Source organism: Triplophysa rosa, linkage group LG12 (assembly GCF_024868665.1).
Source record: "Triplophysa rosa linkage group LG12, Trosa_1v2, whole genome shotgun sequence".
NCBI classification, from domain to species: Eukaryota; Metazoa; Chordata; class Actinopteri; order Cypriniformes; family Nemacheilidae; genus Triplophysa; species Triplophysa rosa.
The window spans coordinates 4,179,164-4,196,107 of record NC_079901.1 but is presented as its reverse complement, the minus strand read 5'-3'; the positions used below and the strand labels follow the sequence as shown (position 1 = coordinate 4,196,107).

Genomic DNA, 16,944 nt, shown 5'->3' with positions numbered 1-16,944 from the left:
CACTGGCACTGCCATGGCACGGATTTTGCTCATGGGAGTTTTTGACATCGATAAACTGATTGAAAGCAATTTGAGAGGTTAGTCGAGTGTATCTCTGCTATGGAATACAAATACAACTTGAAATATAAAGAAAGGCTGTGTATGTTCTGTACAGCTGATCAAATTACAAGTACAGTGTGTTGCTGCATTTGTCAATCGCTTTGTTGTTGGAAATACATTATTTTGTGGAACAATTCTTTTAATATCTATCATATGATGTCATATTAATATTATTGCATTTTATTTGATGTGTTTTATTTTATGAAATCTTGCACGTTTATAAAAGCAATAAACCCCTAAAGCCTTGCTTTACAGTGATTTAATAACAGCAACTAGGGGGTTGTGCCTAACAACAACCCTTAGCTGTTACAAAATCACTGTAAAACATGGTTTCTTGGGGCTTATTGCTTTATTTTATTTACAAGCATGTCTCTTTTACCTGCCAACATTTCAGGTGGAGAATCAAAAATTGTTAAAGGGGAGCGACGTAGAGCCCTTGATGAGGTCAAGGTGAAGGCAATTACTGGTGAGTCAGGTTTATTTGACAAAGTCTACCATTTCCTCTACTTCATCTACCATTAAAAAAAAAAAGAGTCTGTCATGTGTCTATAGTCAGGCCATGCCTTAAATAGTGACAAATATGGGTGTGTCCTTTTTAAAACGTATACTATGACCCCCATTATCAACATAAAAAGTTAATTAAATTATATTATTAAATTCTGTTATACTAAAAAAGTCCCAATAAACTTCGTGTTGAAACCTTAAAATACAGATTGTGCTTCTAACTTGATCTCTGCATTTCTTCAGATGCTGTGATGATGAAACATCATCAACGACTGGACAAATTGGCACTGCCTTGAACTGCAAAATGGCAGAGCTCCGAATGGCAACAGCAAAAAAAAATGTTTAAAGTTGAATTGATCAAATTTCATAATTTTCTTAAGAAATATTTGATTTCAAATGGGTAATATTATTGTAATTGTGTAATATTATTGTAATGAATATTAACTGAATGTTTAATAAAAAATTTGATGATTATTTGCCTTATTTATTACTTTGTAATTAAAGCTTAACATATATGGTCAAATAGTGAAATGTCATACATTTATGTAATTGCATTACAAATATAATGCAAAATATAGTTTATCCATGTACGAACATATATCATTTAACTATATATGACTCATATATTTGTGTATTTGGAAAAATATTTGTTACATATATGAAAACGGCCATTTTTGTAATATTTTGACATATATTTTGCATATATGTACAAGTATTTGACATATATTTTTATATCTGTGAAAACCATACAAGAACAAGTATATTATATATGTGTTTTACATATATTTCCATATATAAATTTTCTGTATGAATACCAGATAACAGCCTGCAATACAATACGTATGTTTGCCTAAAGTTATCTATTTTACCCTCATTTAACACCTATGTGATCTAAATTGGTTATCCACAGAGACGTTCAACTTTATTATGTTGTGTTCAACTCAGCGAGTATATTTGGTCGCATTAGGACTTGAGAGTAGATGGGAAATTGATTCTGAATGAACTCTCAGAGTGTCATGAAGTTCTCAGAATGAAGCCAGAAGTGCTTGAGACCAGAGCTATAAATGTCTTTCCTCCCACTGCAGAATAAAACAGATGCTATCATTTTACTCTGTAACGGTGGTTTCTGTCTGAGAGGATAGATGTTCTACATTTCTTTTCCCTCTTATCTTCTCTGCAGGTCTTCTCCTCAATAGCCGTATGTATTAAATAGCAGCTAATGTTATACTCTGCTGTTGGAAGTTTCCAGGAGCCTTGAAAGACTTGACTTGATTGGCAGTGCGCTGACAGGCGGACAGTAAAATAATGGATTGTCAATGCAAGCAATCTCTCTAATTAGCTGCGTGACTTGTTTGTGTGTTGTGTGGTGTGTGTGGCGTGTGGCGTGTGTGCGCGCGTGTGTGTGTGCGTGTGTGTGCGTGTGCGCGTGTGCGGTGTGTGCGTGTGTGTGTGTGCGTGTGTGTGTGTTGTGTGTGTGTGGGTGCGTGTTTGCGTGGTGGTGCGTGTGTGTGTGTGTGTGTTTGGCGTTGGTGCGTGGCGTGTGTGTGTGTGTGTGTGCGTGCGTGTGTGTGTTAAAGTGGAAGGCTTTCAGTTTCTCCAAAGAAGAAAATTAAGATATTCAGACTTTCAGACTTTCCTTTCCTGTTGTTAACTAATATTGACATGTAGCCTAATGCATGCTGAATTTTACAGCGTTGTCATAAAGCAAATGTGTGTTCTGTGTTTGTCAGCTTAACTATTTTTACATCAGTATTTATTGTTTCAAAGGTATAGCACAGAATAATTAGTTACATTAGAATGTACTGCATGTAAATGAGAGTATATGTTAAACTGTGTGCATTGTTCACATATAGTTTTGTCAGTTTAAAACAGTAGTTCATTGACGAAGAGCAACCCACACTCACTCTAAGAACATACTATGAATATTTGACACTGTAATTCATGCCTGGTGGTCCGGCCCACTGCGGGAGCCTGACATGCATTCTCAGAGGGGTTAACTTTATCTCTGACAGCCACATTGGGCCAACACAAAAGAGAGATATAACTGTCAGGCAATGGATCTGTGGGGGGGGGCGGCGGGGGGGTCGTTGGGGGATTGATGGTGGGTTACAGGAACCTGCGGACAAAAATAATAGTATGGAATTCATTGTCACATTAACATTGACAGTTTACTTCATGTTTGTGTGTTTTGTTTTTGTGTAAATATATTTGATTTCATTTAAGTGTTTCTGGTTCCTTTAGGTCAAGAAATGTAATTTTGTGCTAATTAATTTTTTATTTGAATTTTATGTGGGAATTTTTACAATTATTTGTGAGGTTATATTTGAGGTCTCCCAGTGAGTAAGCCAGTGGCAACGGTGGAAAGGAAACAAAACTCCACTATAGATGTATTTGTGTATAAGAGTGGAGAAAAAATCCCTTGGGAGAGACCAGATTCAACCGGGAGACCGGGAGTTCTGTCTGCCAATCGCTGCTGTTTTCGTGGAGAGCGGCAGGGGGGGGGAATATGAACAGATAGTTACGGAGCTGCTGTTTTCATGGAGCACGAGGTTAGAGATTTTTTGGGCAAGCGAATAAAATTATAAATATAGGTTCCCTTTCTGTTGGTCTCTCGACGTTGTGTCGAACCGACAGAATGGGGTTTGATCTTGATAACCTATCATCTCTGATTGTACTTTTAAAAGGCCAATGAACTTGGCGAATGGCATGGCATGCCAGTCTCCGCCCCATACATATGGGTATAAAAGGAAGATGGTGTGCCCATTCATTCACCTTTTGTTCTTCTGAACCTGCTAAGCTTAAATGCTGAGCGCATTATCTCCTGATTATCTACTGGATTCTACGACGCAGAGCAGCGGATTCGTCCTGGTGTGTGCGATATCCCCTCTGCGTTTCGGTAGCGAGCCGAAGGTGTCTATTAGAGCAAATTTCCTAAAAGAGCTAAATTTCTCACAGGGTGCACTTGTCGCCAGGCATGTCTCACCGCTGTAATCTTGGATGTGACCGCCTCATCCTCAAGTCTGACAGGCACGATACCTGCATCACATGTCTGGGTCACCAGAATGCTAAGTAGCGTTCATGGATACGGCATGTCTATCAATGTATTGCGGTCACGGTTAGCTGTGTTCTTTTTGGACAGCCACAACATCATCCACTTACCGTCTGCAGCGGCGATGGTGATATGGGGGTTCCCATGGACGTTAACCCATCGCAGCCCGTCCAGGCTCCGTTACGCTCACCTAACCTGTCTCCGATAGGCGGCAGTTGACCGTCCCATAGCGGATCCACGCATCAGCGTGCAGAGTATGAGATTTCCATCGCAGCATCGGATGGCGACTTTCTGGTGGCTAGTAAGCACGATCCATCTCAGCTAAGCGTTGCAGTTCACCAGGCGCCCGCCCAAGTTTCAGGACATTCTGGTGAAGGGAGCGATCGAGCCCGTTCCTCTGGTCGAGATGTCTTCATTGTCCCCAAGAAAGGTGGGGGGCTGCGCCCCATCCTGGACCTGTGCACTCTGAACAAGACCCTTCACAGGCTCTGTTCAGAATGTTGATGCAGATGTGTATCCCGATGTCTGTCTGACATCAGGATTGGTTCATGGCTATCGACCTGAAGGATGCGTACTTTCATGTCTCGATTCTCTGATGGCACAGACCGTTTCTTCGAGGGTCATGCATACCAGTACAAGGTCCTGCCCTCCGGTCTGGCCCTGTCTCCCTGTGCCTTTACCAAGGTCACGGAGGCTGCTCTCACTCCCCTCAGGGAGCAGGGCATGCGTATCCTCAACTATCTTGATGACTGGCTTATCTTGGCTCACTCGCAAGATCTGTTGTCTATGCACAGGGACCTTGTGCTCCGGCACCTCGACCGATTGGGCCTACAGCAAGCTCTCCCCCCAGAGTGACCTGCCGCCCGCAGTCGTGAGTACGATCACTCAGGCAAGAGCAGCCACCAGGTGACTGCACGCCTACAAGTGGCATCTCTTCTCATCTTGGTGTTCTTCCTGTAGGGAAGAGCCACATAATTTTGTGATCAGTGTCACCAGAGCAACCTCTCTCCCTCCACGCTCAAGGTATATGTTTCCGCCATTGCTGCACATCAGAGTCTTGTGGCAGGTAAGTCTCTCGGGCAGCACGACCTGGTCATCAGATTTCTGAGGGGCGCGAGGAGGGTGAATCCTCCCTGACTGCTCCGTACCCTCTTTGGACCTTAATGTGGTCCTTCTGGGCCTAGGGCCCCCGTTTGAGCCCCTAGGGGAAGCCGCTCTACCTCATCTCACGATGAAGACAGTTCTGCTAGTGGCGCTCGCTTCTGTCAAGAGGGTAAAGGATCTGCATGCACTCTCTGTGTCCAACGAGTGCCTAGAGTTGGGTTGGGCGACGCCCAAGTGGTGCTGAGACCCCGGCCTGGCTACGTGACCAAAGTTCCCACCACTCCCTTCAGGGACCAGGTGGTGAACTTGCAGGCACTCCCCCCTGGGGAGGAAGACCCAACTACTGCGCCTCTACTTGGATGGTTCTCACGGCGAGACGCAATATCGGGCATACACTCCAGCAGCCCTCAGCACTCTCAGTTCGACGGTGCGCTGAGCTGCATTATCGCCGGGCAGGTAAGTCAGCAGAGCCGCTCTCCTCCCTGCCCCCCCCCCTCCCCCACGGCGAGGGAGCTGCACTGCTAGCCATCGAACCACCCCCCGGGGGATTTATCAAGCCGATAAAAACCCTAGTCCCCTGTCACAGACAAGGACCTGGTGCTTCGGCACCTAGATCATTTGGGATTACAGGTCAACCGGGAAAAGAGCAAGCTCTCCCCCATGCAGATCTTTTTTTTTCTCGCTATGGAACTCGACTCTGTCTCCATGACAGCGCGGCCACCGAACGCACACAGTAAGTGCTGAACTGCTTGTAACTCTTCAAGCAACAGCCAGCGGTCCCCCTGAAACTATTTCAGATGCTCCTGGGACACATGGCATCCTCGGCAGGAGTGATCCCCTTCGAGTTGATGCACATGAGACTGCTCCAGCACTGGCTACAGAGTCAAGTTCCCTGGAGAGCGGCACACCAGCAGCAGGCGTGTAGTCACGCCTCTCTGCCGATGCACCCTAACCCCTTGGTCTTCAATGACCTTTTTAGGGACACGTGTCTTGGTACGACAGATGCCTCCCTGCAGGGTTGGTGTGCAATGGGCATGCAGTGTTGGGTCGATGGACGGGCCCCCGCCTGCGTTGGCATATAAACTGCCTGGAGTTGTTGGCTGTGCTGCTTGCACTGAAGAGGACGCAACCTCTCGTGCAGGACAAGCACGTGCTGGTCCGGTCGGAAAGCACAACTACCATGGCGTATATTAACCATCAGGGTGGCATTCGCTCATGACAGTTACCACAACTCGCCTGACGCCTCCTCCTGTGGAGTCAACAGGTGACAATGTCCCTGCGAGCCACACACATCCCGGGCGACCTGGACCAGACAGCCAACACGCTCTCTCCTCAGTCGACGTCTCGCGGAGATTGGCGACTCCCCCCCCCCCCCCGCGCAGTCCAGCTCATTGGGTGCAGTTCGGGCGGGCACAGGTATACTTGCTCACCTCCCTGAACACCACCAATTGCCTGCTATGTTACTCCTTGCCTTAGCGCACAGCTGGCCGCGGCACCCGGGGTGTAGCCTCCTCGTGGGCACTGGCGCAGGGCGCCTCAATGGCAGACGTCTGCAGAGCTGGTTGGGCTACGCCCAATACATTCGCGAGGTTCTACATTTAAAGACAGTTGTTTTCTGAAAAAATTATACCTTGCACACAATGATGGCACATTGTGTTAGAATGTGACATGCAGTCAAAAAAACTAATGGTGTGAAAACAGCCTATTTTTGCATCAGCTTCTAAAGGGTTAACTGTAGATTCAATGGAAATAATTAGCCAGGCTGGTAGTGAAAAGAGAAAAACCAATGGGGATAAAAAAAGAAATATTCAAGTTTGTGCAATATTATTCTGGTTCTAGATGACTGTAGGTTGTGGTTGTAGTCATCATCAAACTGCGTACACTTTGCAGATAAGCTGTGATGCTCAGAGCTAAAGTTTCAGAACAGAAAAGCCTTTAGTAATAAAACAAAAGTGTGTTTAATTACATGATGTTATAAGGTTTAGGTAATGAAAAGTTTAACTGTCAGGGGTTTGATACAACCAACAAAATATAAAGCAAAAAAATACTCTTATGGCTTATGTTTTTGTATAGATTTAGAAGGGAAATCCTCTTGTGGACATAACTAGTTTCAAACTAACAGTGACTATTTCTATGCTAAAGTATATAAAAGAAAAACTAATATAGTAACACGCATTTATGTAGAGACAATCTCTAATGGTTTGTGTTTTTGCATACTGTAGATTCAGAGGGGAGATTGTTCTCTTGTGGAAATAACTAGTTTCCCCAGACAAACAGTGACTGTTTCTCTGATTGCTGTCTGTTGCATTAGTAATGGAGAGAGAGAGATAAAGAGAACGGTTTAGTGGTGTAATTACAGATAAGGGGTATTATGATTACAGAATATCAGAGCAGTGGGAATGAAAGGATCCCACTTTGAGAACAAAGAGCAGAAGCCTGCACCTATTAGGTTCATAAATACCCCTCCACCATTTTTTCTCTGCAAAGTAATACTCTCTTTGGTAAATGTTACACCTATTTCTGCAAGTCGTCTGTCTTTTTCTCACCCCAGCCTACAGGAGATGAAGGTCCTTCTTCCTCTTTCTCTACTGCTCATGCTGTCTTTTATTGGTGATTGATCACCTCACTGTCTTGTTTAAAATCTGTATTTTTTACACATTAGGGTGTTTTTTACCACTGCGGTGGTAAGGGACAAATTAACCACAGTGGTGCGGTGGTTGGGAAATATATGTATTATTATTTATATAAATAATATTTATATTATTATATTTGCATGTATCAACCACATGACGAGTGGAAGAGAAATATATACCACTCATTTGCCAACAAAACACAGACATATGACTCAGTTTCACTTACCGCGTGCGGTTCATGTCCGGCATATTTTAGCGCTGGGACCGCTCCATCTATCAGTATCAAACGATCTCCAAATTCGGCAACCTGCGGTTTGTAGTAATGTAATTTATGTACTTTATTCTTCATTTTGCTTGAATGCACCAGGTCAAGAATGATTTTGAAGTGAAGTGAAAGTGACCTAGTGGTCAGGTATGGTGACCTATACCCGAAATGTGACCTCTGCATTTAACCCATCCAGAGAGTAGTGAACACACGCACAGCAAGTGGTGAACACACGTACACCCGGAGCAGTGGGCAGCTATAACAGCAGCGCCCGGGGAGCAAGTAGGGGTAAGGTGCCTTGCTCAAGGGCACCTCAGCCATTACCCGTCGGTCCTGAGAATCCAACCGGCAACCTTCTGGTCACGAGTCCGACTCTAACCATTAGGCCACGACTGCCCTTCAAAGCTGGTTTCCGAACCCTTTGAGCTCCACTGCTCTACCATATAAATAATGTATCACAATACTTTTGCAATTAAATCACTTACATAATGAAAATAATATCATAATGAAAGCAAATAATAGTTCTAGTAGTTATTATTTTCTTTAAGTACAATTTTCCATTTCTTTTAATTACGGGGTGAAATATGTTCTGGATGTGCTTTTGACATCTGTCCTGTTTTTCTCGCTCATACTGTATCCGTGCCATGTCCCCTAATGTGGCATTATGTATGTAAATCTGATTTTGTGTTTTGTCTCTGTCCTGCAGAAGAGCGGCTCCCTCGGCCGAGTTCTCAGTGGACCGCACACGTCACCTGATGTCTTTTCTGACCATGCTGGGTCCCAGTCCTGACTGGAATGTAGGTCTGTCCTCAGAGGAACTCTGCACCAGAGAATGTGGTTGGGTACAAAAGGTGATCCAGGACCTCATCCCCTGGGATGCAGGGACAGACAGCGGGGTCACTTACGAGGTTAGCACTCATAAGAGATTTGATGAGTAACCAAAACCTTTGAATATTGACATTTTACATAACTTAAACCAAAAATTGTAAAATCTCCTGCATTCCTTTCGCTTAAAAATCCTATACACTCAATGTTGTTTCAGATTTTGGAATCTGTCAATATCAGTGACAGATTTAATAAACCAAAATTGACTGGATGGGAAAGTGAAACTTTGATGGATTGTATTCAAATGTGTGACTTTAGTGAGCTGCATGTGTGTGTGTGACTTGGCAGGCATTCCTCCCTCAAGTCTTTAGTTAAAATGAGTAAACTTACAAATTAAATAAAGAGCAATTTGGCAGTGGTCCAAGGAGACAACACATTCATGGCTGCAGCTTGAGTCTGCCATCTGCTGGTGTATGTTCAGTCCGTCACAGAAATTATTGGTTTCCATTAAAATACCATTGTGAACCATTAGCTTTTTGCATTAAAACCATTACAAAATTGTAGTGTTTTGGGCATTATTCCAAAAGGATTAATCTGCTAGATCACGAGAACGGTGCGCGTTTCATTGATTTGAACACGAGCAAGAGTTTATTCGCAGTTTATAATACAGACGCGGTGTGGTGTCATTTGCCTGTCGAAAATCTTTAATAACAGTCAACAGTTTTAAACAGCTGTCCAAGTTCAGAAATATATGAAAAGCCACTTTATTTATACACGCCACTCCCTTCACACGCACTCTGAACTCATCGGGAGAGAGAGAGAGACTTGCGCTTATTCTGATATTACAGTTTGAAAGACAAACATACTTACAGTATATGATCTAACAGGTTCTTAAGATGCTGTAGAGGTAATTGCTGCTGCTTCCTGAGTGGACGTTTGCCTACTTTGTAGATATTAAGCTTTTGTGCGCAGCCTAAAATTGCACTGCGCAGGACCTACAATGAGTCTGCGTGGCCGCTCATGTGCGCAGCTTCAGACGGACGTTCAGTCACGTTCCTTCGTGCATTCATGATCGAGTTCCAAAGGTTGGTGTTTCGGGGAACCGTCGCGCCCCCCCTGGTTGAGAACCACTGCCTTTAAAGTTTCTCTGTTTGCACTGTTTGGTAAAAAGTCATACAGAAACACAAGAGTGAGTGAACTCTTTTGTAATGTTGTACTGAACCCAGAACATTCCTTAAACCATAATGGTCCAATTCTAACCTCGCATTTTTGACTATTTGGCTATTGGGGTTTGATTCTGTATATGTAATTTGTATTGCACCCCTGTATGTTTGTGCTGTATTCCACCTCTGTAAATGACCTTGCTGTTGTTGACTGTGGAGCTAATCTCTTTCTCTGAACCAGGAGGGTTCGCTAGTCTTGTTGTTGTAGAATGTAATTTAAACAGTAAGAATGAGGAAAAGCAATGTAGAATGTGCTAAAATAAACAAAATGGTCTACTAGCGTATTAATTATTCAAAGTCAATTCAAATGTCAAGGCAGAAGAATGCGGAGACTCAGTTGCGGGAATAATAGAAGGCTTTATTGAAAGATCAACAATATAATCCACCACGGGACATTGGTCTCGGCCCCGGGAACCACGGGAGAGAGAAACCACTTCGGGAGAATCCGACCAGAACGGCCCACAGGAACCACCTGAGTCCGCGGGGAGAGGACTCGACCCGACGACACTCACGGAAGATACCGAAGTTGACCCAGTCCGGGAGATTCTGATCCCCGAAGGGAGTGCGCGCAACGGGGAGAAGCCTCGACCCGCCGGCTGATTCTTGCCGAGAAAGATGGCCACTGGTGAAGAGATGCCGGGGTGAAGAGAGCAGGGAGATCCTGGATGCCAATGGGGACTAAGGGGAAACAGAACTTGAAAGCAGAGAACTAGGCACCGGAAACTACGATCTAGGAATTATTACTAGAGAACTATTAAGGAGGATAATCCCCGAACTAAGGGGAAAACGTCTTGGTTACGAATGTAACCTCGGTTCCCTGATGGAGGGAACAAGACGTTGTGTCGAACCGACAGAATGGGGTTTGTCTTGAGAACCTATCATCTTCTGAGTATTTAGAAAAGGCCAATGAAAATTGGCGAATGAAATTTGCATGCCGGGCTCCTCCCCGGATGTCAGGGTATAAGAGGGAAGCCGGCGTGCTCATTCATTCACCTTTGGTCTGAGGAGCCTAAAGCATCCTCCCCCGACTGCTGGGGTGGGCGGCCAGTGTTGTGGCATGAGGGACACAACGTCTCGTTCCCTCCATTATGGAACCGAGGTTACATCCGTAACCAAGACGTTCCCTTTCTGTCGGTCTCACGACGTTATGTCGAACCGACAGAATGGGGTTCCTATGGAAAACGCTAAAGCACTGAGCCGCATCACAATCTCTGCGGAGCGACGTTGACTGGCCTGGGCGAGTCAGACGAACACGCTAATGCGAAATTATGACCCTCCAGTGGAGAGGAAGGGGGACCCAGAGCTTTACACAAAGTTGGGATTGCCCCTGTCACCGGCCGTCACGGGCGGAGGCCTAGTTCTCTAAATGGCGAGAAGCCGCCCAGCACCGTATGGGCCACTGGGTAAGCATTATTCCCCCTGGGGGAAAAACGCTGCAGAGGCCACTACCTACCATAGGGAGGAATTAGTGGAGACACCACAAGGTCTCACCATCAGTGGAGAACTCATGGGAAGGATGTGCGGACTGCATGAGTTAACCGCAAGGTGGGAGTCCACCTGGGGAGGTCATGTATATACGCCACAGCAGCTGTGCTGTCCGACCGGACCAGCACGTGCTTGCCCTGCACGAGAGGTAGTAGCCTCCTCAATGCAAGTAGCACATCCAACAACTCTAGGCAGTTGAAATGCCAACGCAGGCAGGGGCCCATCCACCGCCCCGACACTGCTTGCCCGTTGCACACGGCACCTCAACCTTGCAGGGAGTCATCCCAAAGGGGACCCCTGTCCACAAGAAGGTCATGGAGACCAGGGGGTTAGGGTGTGTCGGCAGAAAAGCGTGTGACCATACGCCTGCTGCCAGTGTGCCACGCTCTCCAAGGAACTTGACTCTGTAGCCAGTGTTGGAGCGGTCGTATGTGCATCGACCCGAGGGGGACCACCCCCGCCGAGGATGCCATGTATCCCAGGAGCCTCTGAAATGTTTCAGGGGGACCACTGACTGTCTGAGAGCCTCAGGCAGTTCAACACTGATCGGGCGCGCTCTGTTGTCGCACTGCCTCTGGGAGGCCACGTGGGCGCGAGCTTCCTCGTCGCTGGTCTCGCGCCCCCCGCGGGGGGGTGAGTGGGGCCGCTCATGAGGACAGAGTCGAGTTCCATACCGAGAAAGAGGACGCTCTGCACCGGGCAGAGCTTGCTCTTCTCAGCTGACCTGTAGCCCCACCGATCTAGGTGCCGGAGCACCAGGTCCCTGTGTGTACACAACAGATCTCGAGAGTGCGCCAAACTGAGCCAGTCATCGAGATAGTTTAGTACCCGCACACCTCGTTCCCTAAGGGGAAGGAGGGCGGCTTCCACGACCTTCGTAAAGACTCGTGGAGACAGGGACAGACTGAAGGGGAGGACCCTGTACTGATATGCCCGTCCCTCGAACGCGAACCGTCGGAACGGCCGATGTCGAGGGAGGATCGAGACATGAAGTACGCGTCCTTCAGGTCGATTGCCATGAACCAGTCCTGACACCTGACGGACGTCAGGATGCGCTTCTGCGTGATCAACCTGAAAGGCAGCTATTGTGTAGGTGCCTGTTCAGAACACACAGACCCAAGATAGGGCGCAACCCCCCGCCTTTCTTGGGGACAATGAAGTACAGGCTGTAAAACCCGTTGAACATCTCGGCTGGTGAGACGGGCTCGATCACTCCCTTCACCAGAAGGGTGGCGACCTCGGCCCGAAGTACGTTAACATCCAAGCCTCTGACTGAGGTATACCGGATGCCCTGAACTTGGCGGGCGTGAGGCGACTGGATCGCGTAGCCGAGACGGATCGTCTTCCCTAGCCAGCCTGACAGCCTGGGAAGCCGGACAGGCTCCCAGAAATGAGACGGGGACTAAAGGTACGATCTTTTTCATCGTCCCCCCGGGGGGTGGTTCGATGGCTAGCGGTACGGATTCCTTGCCGGGGGAGGTCCCCCGGGGAGGAGATCGGCTCTGCTGTTTTTCCTGCCTGGCGACTGCGCAGCTCAACGCACGGTCTGACTGAGAGTGCTGAGGGCTGGTGTTTATACTCGACATTGCGCTTCGCCATGACGCAACGTCGAGTTTGCCGTTCACCGTCGTGCAGAGGGTGAGCGCGGCTGTGGTAACCCAGAGAGAGAGGAAACTCTCCTTTTTGAGAGTAAGTGGGCGCTAGCCCCCCGGAGGGGGCCAGCAGATGGAGAGACGGGGCAGGATCCGTCCCTATCCGACTTCCCAGCGATGTGGCTGGGGTCAGGCCCAATGGTAGCCTCGATCCCCCTGAGGTCTTCCCATGAGGGCCGCTTCGCCACGGCTGCTGATGGGGCGATGGTCTCCTCTTCGCTGTCTCCTCCAGGGGGGGCCCCCTGAGTGGGGGGCGCCAGAGCTGGAGGGCGTCGAAGAGGACCAGGGCTGCTTAGAAGCAGACAGTGCATGGGACTTGACGACCAAGGCGGCCGAGTCGCGGCACGGAGGACTGCTTCTTTACTGTCGAGAACCCTCCGGGGGAGGCCGCGTGCGGGTCTCGAGCCCCCCCGACGGGCGGGGGGGTGAGCAGGGCCGCTGCGGCTCGAAAGTAACACCAACCAGCCCCCCCCTTGCGAGATGGGTGCGTCGAGAAAGCGGACCTTCTCAGCATTACTCATCTGCGCAAGGATCGGCCAGAGGAGTTTCTCATGGACCACAAGTGTGGACATCGTCCGACCCAGGGCCCGCGTGGTCACCTTGGTCGCCCGTAGAGCGAGGTCGGTGGCAGCGCGGAGTTCCTGCATACGCGCTGGGTCGGTCTTACCCTCGTGGAGCTCTCTCAATGCCCTGGCCTGGCAGGAGCCATAGCGTGGAGAGAGGAGGCAGCTTGGTCCGCCGTCATGTAAGCTCTCGACACCAGCGATGCCGAGACCCCACATGCTTTGGACGGGAGTCTAGGTCGAGCCCCCCCAGACGTATCCTCCAGCTGTCTCAACCTCGAGGGAAGAGAGGGTGACGGAACTTTGTTTGACGTGAAACGTGCCGGAAACGGGCGTTCCAGGTCTTACTAAGTTCCTCGTGCACTTCCGGTAAACACGGCACTGGGGGCGGGCGCGGCGCTCAAACCCGAGGCGCCATGTAGCCAGCCGCGAGCGCCGGGAAAGGCAGTGCGGGCACTGCAACCCAACACTCACGGTGGCCCGGGAAAGCATGGCTGACATTTCGACGTCCGCTTCTTCCTGGGCTCGACCCCCCAAGGGAGGGAGCCCGAGGAATCGTCGGAGTCGGATGGCAGTACGTCACCCCCCGATGCTGCAAGAGACATCTCATCATCACGCATCGTGTCCGAATACGTGATTGAGGAATAAGACGGTGGACCGTCTCCTGGGGAACAGACAGACGAGCGAGACGAGGTGTGAACGGTCCGTGAGCCAGTGGCTGGCGGATTATCGCTCACAGTAATCCTCATATCACCGTCGCTGCTTGCCGTAGCGGACGGCAGGGCCGTAGTCCTGCCGCCACGGAACGGGGAGCAAACGAGGTGGTGGCTGAGTCCCGTGGGAACACAGCCACCTGTGACGCAACGTCTGAATCATCACCGCCCGCAGTGCGGGCAGGACGTATCCACAACGTCTGCCCCAGCGTACTGGAAGCAGGCATCGTGTCCGTCCCCCTCCTCGATGAGTGTGTTGCACCCATGAGAACAGCAGGACATGCCACGCTGGAGAAATTAGCTCTTTTAGAAAAGAAATTTGCTCGAACACCTCCGGAACTGCCGAGACGCCCAGGGGAGAGTCACTGCAGGAAGGGACCGTCTGCTGCACCACGTCGTAGATTCCAGCAGAAAAATGATCACCAAAGATCATAGAGAAGCTCATCAGATGCGTAGGCTCTGAAGAACAAAAAGTGAATGAATGAGCACGCCGGCTTCCCTCTTATGCCTGGCATGCAAATTTAATTCGCCAATTTTCATTGGCCTTTTCTAAATACTCAGAAGATGATAGGTTCTCAAGACAAACCCCATTCTGTCGGTTCGACACAACGTCGAGAGACCGACAGAAAGGGAACCAAAAACTATAGATATCATTAGGACAAGACTAGGACAAGACTAGGACAAGACTAGGATCGGTCAGGAAACGACTGCAACAAACAACGGTCTGACACAAGACGAGAGAACGAGAGGAATTTAATAGAGGAAACCTAAATAGCGGGAATGAACTGCAGGTGGAACATAATGAGGGACCAGGGGAAACTACTGATCGGGGACGAGCTACAGGGGTGAGAGTGATGAGGTGATGGGAAACCGGTGAGGGGAATGCCTGGCAGGGAGACACGGGGGCGGGGCGAGTGACGCAGACACCGAACACGTGTAGAGCTGTCAAACATCACTCCACGTGTTCGACAAAACAAAACACACACCCACACAAGATACAATGCCACGACAAGACTAGGATCACGACATCAAACGTCAGTATTGTTTTCCTCTTTAGGGATTTACAATCTTTTAAGAGTAGTTCAGCCAAATATAAAACAAAACAATCTTACATCATCTCAACTTTTTTCCTTGAAGCAATGACAAATATCCATGCTGATTTGTTTAGAATAGAAAAAAGTATGACCAAATAAAACAAAAATGACATAACAGTACTGAAAATTACATTTTATATTATTCAAAGTAAATGACAGGCTTATTTACATTTCGAGATCAGTGAGGCCCGACGTTCTCCCGAATGGATTCAGTCACTCGTAGCACACCTCACACCCCAGGAAAATCTAAGAAAATCTGTCCAACCATCAAGACCATCAGGACTTTACTTGGGAGGTTAAGGGGAGAATTTGACCTGAATTTGGTCTGATTATCTTATCAGCCCTAATTGTTTCAAATGTACAAGAAACTTAATGAAAAATTAACTAAAAGTCATCATACCATGGACATTATGCAGCTTGAAACTATACAGTGCTGAATTACCGGATGGTGACAAAATATTTTTGATAAACTATTCCTTTGATTTGGAGTGTTATTATTAGTTACGGCTTTTATGTATGGCTTCTCAAACAGCATTATTATGCATGCAGCACTTATTTGTTACAATGCATGACATTTTTTTAATTACTTGTTAAAGGTGAAATAACATGAACATCTTAAAAGATTTCAGACTTGAATAAAAGGTCATTGTTCATTAACATCATTACTTATTTTATTTGCCACAGTCCCCCAACAAGCCTGCAGATCCCCAGGAAAAGATTCGGCCCCTTACAAGTTTAGACAACCCTCAGAGCCCCTTCTACGACCCAGAGGGGGGTGCCATTACTCCCGTGGCAAGGATTGTCTTGGAAAGAATTGCTCGCAAGGTCTGTTCCTCTTTTTCTTCTAAAACAATTCAATTTCAAAGAAGATGCTCTTAAACTTGAGCTTTTATTACTGTGCAAAACAACTCTGGATTATTTATGTCATAAAAGTCAACAAGTGAGAGCTAAAATAACTCTGCAACAACAGATTGTGCATATTTATGAAGCCAGCATGTCACAACAGTGCTCTAGAAGTACTCACTAAAAACCGGTGGGTTAAAATTGACCCAACAAGTAACCCAATGCTGGGTTACCATAGCACCGACCCATTGTTGGGTTATTTTAACCCAATATATTGGGTTACAAGTTTAACCCAACTGTTGGGTTATGAAATAACTAATTTGTTGGGTCATTTTTGCCTACATGTTATTTATTATTTTATTGTTATTGTTATATTTGTTGTTTATTATTTTTGGCCATCCCATTTATTATTATTTTATTGCAGTGTAAACAAATAATGCACAACATAGAAATACCTTTATAATTCTTTATTTCCAATACAATATGTTTTGGTTGCAGTTGTTTTATTAATGTACTTCCTTTTATCATAAAGTAACTAGCAATTAAGTATCAATTTACAAGAATCAAATAAATAAATAAACAGAACTAGCTAGTCTAGCTTATACAATTATAAACTACCTTAGCAAAAGCTACCAAACAGCAGCACCACCAGGCTTGGCATACTCCAAAATGTAAATAAACAATCAACTGCTTAAAGACGATCTTCTTCCTCCAGCATCATGCTTCCCACAATAACGAAGACTTAAGAGGAACTGGTTTTATCCCCAAGCTGCAGAACACAAAGGTCTTCCATTGCTCCTCCTGATACTGAATGATGTTTGTTCCAACCTATAAACATATATTCTCTTTAGTAAATATGCACACATACACATTATTATTAATATTATTATTA

General features: G+C 46.9%; 1 protein-coding gene across 2 annotated transcripts in view; it reads left to right on the top strand.

Annotated features, from left to right (window-relative positions):
- Window positions 1-16,944, top strand: part of spon1a (spondin 1a) — a 238,237-nt gene that overhangs the window by 207,747 nt on the left and 13,546 nt on the right. For both annotated transcript variants that reach the window (XM_057347335.1, XM_057347336.1), the window contains 2 exons: window positions 8,361-8,562; window positions 15,894-16,034. In XM_057347335.1, coding sequence (XP_057203318.1) covers window positions 8,361-8,562; window positions 15,894-16,034 — 343 coding nt within the window. The remainder of the gene's footprint in view (window positions 1-8,360; window positions 8,563-15,893; window positions 16,035-16,944) is intronic.